General features: G+C 41.4%; 1 protein-coding gene across 1 annotated transcript; it reads left to right on the plus strand.

Moving 5' to 3' along the window:
* Nucleotides 1-3,215: 3,215 nt before the first annotated feature.
* Nucleotides 3,216-7,800, plus strand: PCYB_082330 (phospholipase C-like; the record flags this gene model as incomplete). Its single annotated transcript, XM_004221971.1, has 6 exons — nucleotides 3,216-3,924; nucleotides 4,057-6,659; nucleotides 6,697-7,070; nucleotides 7,187-7,265; nucleotides 7,467-7,528; nucleotides 7,707-7,800. The coding sequence occupies 2 exons, from the start codon at nucleotides 3,216-3,218 to the stop codon at nucleotides 6,657-6,659; spliced, it is 3,312 nt and encodes a 1,103-aa protein (XP_004222019.1). The 3' UTR covers nucleotides 6,697-7,070; nucleotides 7,187-7,265; nucleotides 7,467-7,528; nucleotides 7,707-7,800.
* Between the last annotated feature and the right edge of the window lie 1,287 nt (nucleotides 7,801-9,087).

Raw genomic sequence — 9,087 nt, forward strand, 5'->3', positions numbered from 1 at the left:
TGTGGTATGAAAGCGAAAAATGTGATTTACATATGAATACATTTTTAAGATGCACGAAGAGTTAACAGCATTTTATCTTCATCATATGAATGTATTGCTTGTATGTAAGTCAGTTTGAAATTTCATGAATCCACTAAAAAAAAGGCAAGAAAAAGGAGGCAAGGAAAAGAAGGCAGCTAATAAAGGCAGCTAATAAAGGCAGCTAAAAAAGGCAGCTAAAAAAGGCAGCTAAGAAGGCAGCTAAAAAAGGCAGCTAAGAAGGCAGCTAAAAAAGGCAGCTAAAAAAGGAAGAAAAAAATGCAAAGAGAAAACTACCAAAACTGCCAATAAAAGCTATTTATTAAAGCTTATAAAAAAAAAAAAAGCTTTCTTCTTCCTCTTTTCAGATTGTCCCAAATGGGGAATACATAATTATTTCATTCCTTCACTCTACCTACATATTGATGGTGTTTCAAGCTCGTTACCCTCTCGTCGGGAATGTACTTTGCTGCTTTATGTGAAAGATTGCCAACGTGCGCATGCATATATTTATGCGTACTTTTACATGCTTGCATATATTTACGTATTGCTTAATTTCATAATGCTGCGCAGGAATGGATGTGGATATGTTATAAGCTCCATACTGTTTCATTTTTCGCAGCAGTCTACACACAAAGAGGAGAGTTCAAAAGGGGAAAATCAACCCTGGATGTAACAGATGTTTGCAGTGCCGCATATGTGCATGCACCAGAGTTAGACCCCACATCTGCCTTCACCGTCTTACGCACGCACGTACTTGTGCCCACAAAATATGGAAAGTGATTTACGCTGCTGCTATTTTTCGTGCCGCGTTTTGTTTTATTGCCCCTTTAGTAGTTAGCACTAAAAGAGGATCCCCACTTCGCGTGAGCGCATGTCGTGTGAGCTTATGTCGTGTGAGCGTATGTCGTGTGAGCGTATGTCGTATGAGCGTATGTCTTATGAGCGTATGTTCTTATTTCACATGTATGTATGTATGTATGTATGTACGTGCGAACGCATGTGCACATTTTCTTCCTTCTGGAGTGCGAAAGTGAAGTAAAGACTGACGTCGAAAATGCATTAAGATATGATGATGCAGTGTAGCCCTTTCTTACTTGCATCGTGAAGTGAATTTTTTTTTTTTGTCCATCCTTACTGTCAATACGTTACAGCCGCTACTACGGCTAACGCGACTGCAAGGGCTGCTTCTCCCATTGCGACTATCGCCACTGGCTTGTTTGATTTGCCGTTCTGCGTGTCTTATGTCATGATAATTTTGGCAAAACGTGAGTACCTTACAAAATGTGAATAAGCAAGGGGCACAGCCAACACGAATCAGTGAGAAACCCTGTCACGTTAATTTTGCTACACCTCCATTTTGCATTTCCCCCATTTTGCATTTCCCCCATTTTGCTGTTCCCCCATTTCGCTGTTCCCCCATTTTGCAGTTCCCATTTTTTTTACACTGTCGTTGCCAATTGGCATACCCACTGCGCAGCCCCTGAATTGAATTTATTGCGAAATAAATTTATCCACATTCTGTGGATACGTTTAGTGAGTACCTACGTAAACGTGTGGATATTTCATTTTTTGTTATCACCCCCTGGGAGAATCCCCAAGGAGCGAGCATATCACAGCCTTTGCTTTTTGCCGTGTTGACATTTTTCTTCTTCATATTCCAAGCTCCTTTACCTACGTTGGAATTCTTTGTTTGCATTTCATGCTCGTGTGCGCATTTGTCTTCTTGTTGGGGACGGCCAAACGCGGCTTTATCGTGTTGTTTTTCGTCATTTTGTGTGCCATCATTTCTTGTTATTTATTTGCCGAGTACACCATTTAGCGGCCCAATTCGCGGCGTACTTTGCGGCCTACCCTGCGGACTAGTTAGCTCACCGCTTATTTTCCTTTTTTTTTACCGTTAAGTGGAAATATTTTTACGTTATTTGTAAGGCACCGAGAATGTACGCATATGCCTACACGTACACACACACATGTTCATGCAGGGGGGCATGTGCGTACCCCGACTTGCATACGCCGACGTGTATGTGCGATGCACTCACGCGTTCACCCGCGCGCGCGTGTACAAAAACGCTTACATGTGCAAGGGCGTAACAAATGAACCCCATCAATGTTTACCCCCCGGTTTTGATGCAAGCTACTGCTATGATATGTTGACTACCCTGTCGAAGCTACCCTGTCGAAGCTACCCCGTTGAAACTACCCCTTTGAAGCTACCCCTTTGAGGCTACCCCATTGAGGTTACCCTTTTTTTGTTTTTTCGTGTTTCCCTTTTCGCCACTGTTTTCCCTTTTTTGTTTTTTTTTCCACGTCGCGTATATCACGCCCAGCGCGCTGCCCATTTTGCGCCTTTCATTTTATTACCAGCTTGGTCAGCTCATACGTTCACACCACACACATTGCTGAACTTTTACGTGCGCAGTTTTGACATCTTGGGGATTGGGCATTTAAATTTGCGCACTCCTCCTACACCTCATCTTCTTTTTTTTTTTTTCCCCCTCTCCCTTTTAATGCATACTGTCCTACGTGTGTGTAAAAATTTTCACACAGCAGAAACGAGGATAGCAGAGTGTTTACCCGTCAGCCGTTCTGATAGGCACTTCTAAACATAGAGGGAGAAAAAAAAAAAAAAAAAAAAGATCAATCTGACGACACCGCTCGTTCGTTCGCTCGCTTTCTCGATTGCTCTTTTATGGGGTTATAAGGCCTGGGGCGTAACCGCACAGCGTTGTTCGTGTAAACGTACGGGCCGCATACTTCGCGTTTCGCACGGAACATTAGACCATACATAAAACGTTACGCACCTACATAGACACGGAAAGAGAGAGACGGCGAATTGACAGACGGATAGAGAAGTTCCCCCCCGCGCGTACCTCATGAACTTTAGTGAGAGTGTACCCCGAGATGCATGCAATGAAGAAATACCAAAAGACGATGGTGCAATAAGCCTACTATCGCAGAGCGAAGGGGGAGACAAAAATGGGGACTCTGATCGGGTGAAGCGGCGTGAGCGGAGTAGAGGAGAGCCGCACAGAGGAGACCCTTACCTAGGAGAGCCTTACCGAGGAGAGGGGACCACCCCCCGGAAGAAGGAAAAAGATTGCAGCAAAAAGAACGCAGACGGGATTGACTCCAAACTCGGATTTGACATAAAAAATGTGTTGGCACACGCGTACCTCCCCGTGTGCATAGAAAAAATGAAAGAAGGAGAGTATGTGTACAAATGGAACAGCAATAATATTTTCCAAAAGAAGACGTTGAAATTTTTCTACCTAGATGTAAATAATTATTGCATACGATGGAATTCGAAAAAAAAAAAAGTAAAAGAAAATAAAAACCCAACTTTGTACATATGGGATATTATAAAAATATTGGACGGATCAGAATCTTCCTTTTTTAAAAAAAAAGAAGAAGAAAAAAATTTATCTATTGAAATTATAAGTGCCCAAAGAAATTTGAGAATTACCTTCCTCGACATACAGAGGTGGAAGATGTGGCTCTTCGGCTTGATGTATTATCAGTACAAATTTATTAACAAAGGATCGGGCAAAAAAAAAATGAAGTCCTTCATATATGAAAGCAACAAACTGTACGATAATTACATCATATCTGGTCTAAAGGATATCAATGCATTGACACTCTCCCAGCTCTACATCATTCTGAGGAGTCTGAATATTTATTTGAACATGAAGATTTTATATCATTACTTTTCAATATATAAAAATAAAGGAACTGTTAACTACGTAGGTTTTACTAAAATTCTGGAGCACATTTTTTCAAATAAACATATTACCACACATTTTGATATGTATAAGGGGAAAAACTCCAGCTGTATAGATAAGAGGAGCTTTATCGAATTCTTGATTGATGTGCAGTGTGAGGGGAAATGTGAGGAGAGGATTTTCAGTGCGCGTCAAGTGGACCGCGAATTTTTTCTCCACGAGGGGATGTACGGAAAGAAGGGACTGCAGGCGTTGTCATCCACATGTGGGACATTGAACGGCGCGGTTATTTCCACCTCGGTTAACCTCTTAAAAGGGGGAGGCGACACAGAAGAAGGAGTAGTAGTACCCATCGCAGTGGATCCTACGCCAAGGGATGGTACCAAAAATGCAGAAAATAACTCTGAAGGAATCCACCAGAAGAAGGAGAAAAAAGGTGAAAATAACCCCTGCGGAGAAGCGAATTTGGTTGGTAAGCACAAACCAAGAGGAGATATCGTCACAGCTAATTCTGTGAAGAACTATTTTGGCAACTACCAGTGGGGAGGTACCTTTATGAAAAATATGAATAAGGAAGGAGTTAATCAAAATGACTTGCACTTCGGTATGAGCAATTTACCAAATACATTTCTCCTGCCGGATAATTGGATGTGCCAAGATGAAGACTACATCACTGTGTTAAATATACTGAGAGGTAAGCTAGGTTTGGGTACCGCAAAGGGGGAGAAGGGTGGGAATCGTGAAGGTTTCGCAACCGGTGGGGGTTACCACAGCGATGGCTTCAGTGGGAACAAAAGGTGGGGCGATGAGGGCAGTAGGTGGGGCGATGCGAACAGTAGGTGGGGCGATGCGAACAGTAGGCGGGGCGATGCAAACAGTAGGCGGGGCGATGCAAACAGTAGGTGGAGCAGTGCAAACAGTGGGCGGGGCTATCGCAGAGGCCACCGCAGCGACAGCGCTGACAACGCCAAAGTGAGTAGTCACCATGGTGGAGAGTGCATCCTCCCCCAGGAACAACGACGAAGCGAGAAAAGCGAGTCCTGCTACATTAGAGCCAAAGCAATATATAAATTGCTAAACACGATAAAGAAGTATAACATCCCATTTGTTATGATTAATGAAGACAAGCATTACTTGACGCAGATCGGGCTGGTGTACTTCCTGCTGTCAAAGGAAAATAGCATAATGTGCCCAGAATACTCCAAAGTTTACCAAAATATGAACCTACCCCTTTGTAACTACTGGATTAATAGCAGCCACAACACCTACCTTGGGAGGAAACAAATTTTCAGCTCAAGCAATATCGAACAATATATTTACATCCTCATAGATGGATGTAGATGTGTCGAATTCGATTGCTATTATTTTAATAAAAATATCGTTGTTTATCATGGGTTCTATGGATATAAGTTAACCTCTTCCATCCTTTTCTGTGACACACTCATTGCATGCAAACTGTTTGGATTTACAACCTCCCCCTTCCCCATCATCCTGTCATTAGAAATTCACTGCAAAAATAAGCACAAAAATTTAATTGCTAAAATTTTGATATGTATCCTAGGCAATCAGCTGTACATCCCCAAGAGTAGAGACGAAATTAATAACATCACTCCGGATAATTGTAAAAATCGATTTTTGGTGAAATATAAACACTTTGAGAATAATGAAAACTCGGGGTTTTACTTCATCTTTGAGGGTCTGCAGAGTGTCATGTACGATGAGCTGGGGTACATTTCTGACATCATTGGCGATCCTGATGAGGATACAGAGGAGCAGGATGGTCCCTTGGGGGACGTGCACAATCTTCTCCGTGGTGGTAGCGGCGACAGCGACAGTAGTGATGAAAACAAAATTGAGAGAAACGAGGATTGCCACGCTCAGAGGAAAAGTAACCGCCGCGACCGGAAAAGCCCAAACCATCGTGACGATGACGACATCGAGAAACAATTTGATAGCTACATAAAGAACAGCATTCAGAAGGGGTACATCCACGAACGGAAAAAGCGAAGCATTTACATGAGCAGTTTGTGTCATGACCCTGACGCTGTGGAGAAGGACCAGCGAGATGATTCCTCCCACAGTGATGACAACCCCCAAGTGGTAAAAGGCACGATGCTTTCGAGGCACAAAAAGGGAAAAAGTCACAGTAGGAGCTCCACTCAGGGGGAAGATGATAATGGCCCACGTAATACCCCACTAAATGGAGTACCTAAAGAAGAAGAGGATGCTGATGGTGATGTCCCCCCGCTGGCTAGAGAAAAACTTGTAAATGGAACTCCCGAAGAGGGGGAAAAAAAAACGGAAAATCAGAACGCAAGAAATAATAACATACTAAATGAGTACTCCTGCTTGAAGGGATACGCGTTTCAGAATTTTTGCGAAAATAGGACATACAACGAAATATGCTCGATTAGCGAAAATAAATTTATCAAGTTGATTAAAAAGAATGAAGAAGAGATAATAAAGTATAACCAGAAAACGTTGACGCGAGTGTACCCTTCTGGTACAAGATTGGCATCCACCAACTTTAACCCACTCATTTTCTGGAGCGCAGGAATACAGTTTGTGGCGTTAAATTATCAGTACAATGGGCTGAGCATGCTACTCAACAAAGGAAGGTTTCTAGAAAATGGAGGAAAGCACTCAGGGTACATCCTAAAACCAGAAATTTTACGGTTTAATGAAAAAAAGGACTACAATATTTTGCACCTCGATCTGCAGATACTGTCCTTGCATCAGATCAACTTCTTATTTTCCATCAAAAATAAATATCAAGAGAAGAAATTAAAAAAAAAATTATTCAAAATGGATATGATACAACGTATTCAGACACACAAAAAAATTAACAAAAAAATGAAAAATTTTAAAGATGTACAAAAATTAGAAAAGGAAAAAAAACTCAGATGTACAATCAGATGACAATAAAAAAAAAAAAAATATAAGTCATGAATTTCTCATGAAAAAATTTAACGATAATGACAATGACGTTAATTATATTCATAGCAAATGCTTGAATGTGGAAGAGAAATATGAGGACATGTTATCTGAATATAAATCCTTCCTATTGTGTTCTTCCCTCTCGCACAGCAGTAGTTTTAACAGCTGCAGCAGCAATACTACTACGTCCAATAATGCTACTACCGATTCGACTAAGAATAATTCTTCCAAGTCCAAAAATAGGAGTTTCTACCAAACTTTTGAGGAGTTGAAGAAGGCAAACAATTTGTTTTTCTATTTGTATGTCACCATATCTGTACACGGCTATAATGAGCACAAGTACTACTTCAAAACGGAGATCGCCAAGGTCAATTTTTACGACCTCAACTATTGGTAAGGCTCCCCCTCGTACGGATAGCGCCGCCTGCGGTAGCGGCCAAAGCAGATGCACACTTTTACACTTACCCCTGTTGACACCCCGTCGATGTGTTCCCCCACCCTCCCTGCAGTTGGTCAAAGCCATCAATTTTCCAAATGAAAATAATGTACCCTTCACTGGCCCTCATTGTGTTTGAGCTGAAAACTTATGTAAGTTAACAAAGATAATTACGACGCAGCTGTTAGAGATGCCTACCATGTTGTCTACTGCCCGAATGCATTCGTTCGCGTAATGGGAGAGCCCCCCCCATTGGGGAGGTCACAATGTATTTTATTCTTCATCTTATTTTTATTTCATTTCATTTTATATTTTTTTGTTTTTTTTTCCCTTTTCCTAACCCCTCTGTACAGGACACCGTAAAAAGCGAACTCATTGCTTGCGCCTGCTTCCCAGTTAAATGCCTCCGAGAAGGGTAAAGCAGACGTTGACCTCCCCCCCAAAGGGGAGAGCAGAATAGTGGGGCCCTCACGGATAACCGTTACCATGAGATGCCCCCGCGTAAATGATTTCCATCTGCATTTTTTTACCAGTTTTTCTACCACATTTTAATTTTTTTCTTTTTCTTTCTTTTTTTGCCTCCCCTTTTGCAGCATCCGATTTGTGCCGCTGTGCGACAAATACTTGAAGGACATAAAAGGATCGGGCATTTTGGTTAATCTAAAAATTGGCACAAATGGAAGCTGAGGATTCCAAAATGTTACACTTCCACGCTTGCGTTGTTTGTATAGACGCACACATGAAGAAAGAATTTCCTACGATTTAAACAATTTCAAGGGTGTTTCATCACCAGCCTTTTTCCTTTTTTTTAAATAATGTTTAGTTTTTAATAACATTTTGTACGCATGACGAGATTATTTGTCAAATTGAACTTATTTTTTGTCCCTTTTTTAATTGTGCATTTATGTATGTCCCTGTTTATGTATATATAAATGCGCATACATGCATACGTCTCATTTGTTCACCCCTAATTTCTCACCAACGTGTTATTTATTTTCATGCAATTCTGTTTACATTTCATTTTGCAAACCTCCTACAAATAATAGGAAGAATTGTGTGGCAGTGCTTGTACAAGAGAGTGCGCTATACACGCTTAAGTTTGTGCCCCTTCCTCCCAGTACATACATTTGCATATATGCGTGCATATGTAAGGAGAAGCATCGGAAAAATATGAGGAACATAAAAAATTTAATTCCATTTATTCGTACGAAATGATGTTATATGCGTATTAAATGAATACATATGTCTCGCACGCGGATAGGGAATGACGTTTTTAAGTGGTTAAAGGGGAACAAGCGGAACAATGTACATGCTTATGCTTACATTTGTGATACATACGTGCATACTTATGCGAATACACGTTTTATAAATCCTGCCTAACACCTTTTTACACGCTTCTACGAAAATTCCCCCATTTTGGTATGTTTGTATATGGAATGTTGCATTTTACTGAGTTTTTTTTTTTTTTTTTTTTTTTTGGTATAGTTACACCCAAAAAAAATTTTCAGCGCGAATCGTAAAGAATGTGTTGTTAACCCACGCCAATCCTTTACTCGCTCGTTTGAACGTTTTAAATTGGTCCTATAAACGATCGTTTCCACTTCACTCCCCCGCTCGTTGGTGGTGATTATGCATGCGCTGTGATCACATACGTATGTGCATATATCCGTTCCACAAGCGCAGGCCACTCGGCATGCGGTTCATCGTCCCAAACTGGGCTACCCTTCCTACACCCTCAGGTACACATATGTAGGCCCGGCACGCGGACGACCTAAGTGTAAACACGCCAGCGTATACATACTTATGTGCATGCGTTTACAATCGTGCGTTTACACCAACGTGCTTATACACTGCTTGTTTACACTGCATGCTTACTGCCATATGCTTGCACGCCCTCGCGCAGACATGTGAAGACCAGAAAAAAACATGCGCACCAATGCTTTGACCCACCGGGCTACCCCACTTTTGGCTTAC

Source organism: Plasmodium cynomolgi, chromosome 8 (genome assembly GCF_000321355.1).
Source record: "Plasmodium cynomolgi strain B DNA, chromosome 8, whole genome shotgun sequence".
NCBI classification, from domain to species: Eukaryota; Apicomplexa; class Aconoidasida; order Haemosporida; family Plasmodiidae; genus Plasmodium; species Plasmodium cynomolgi.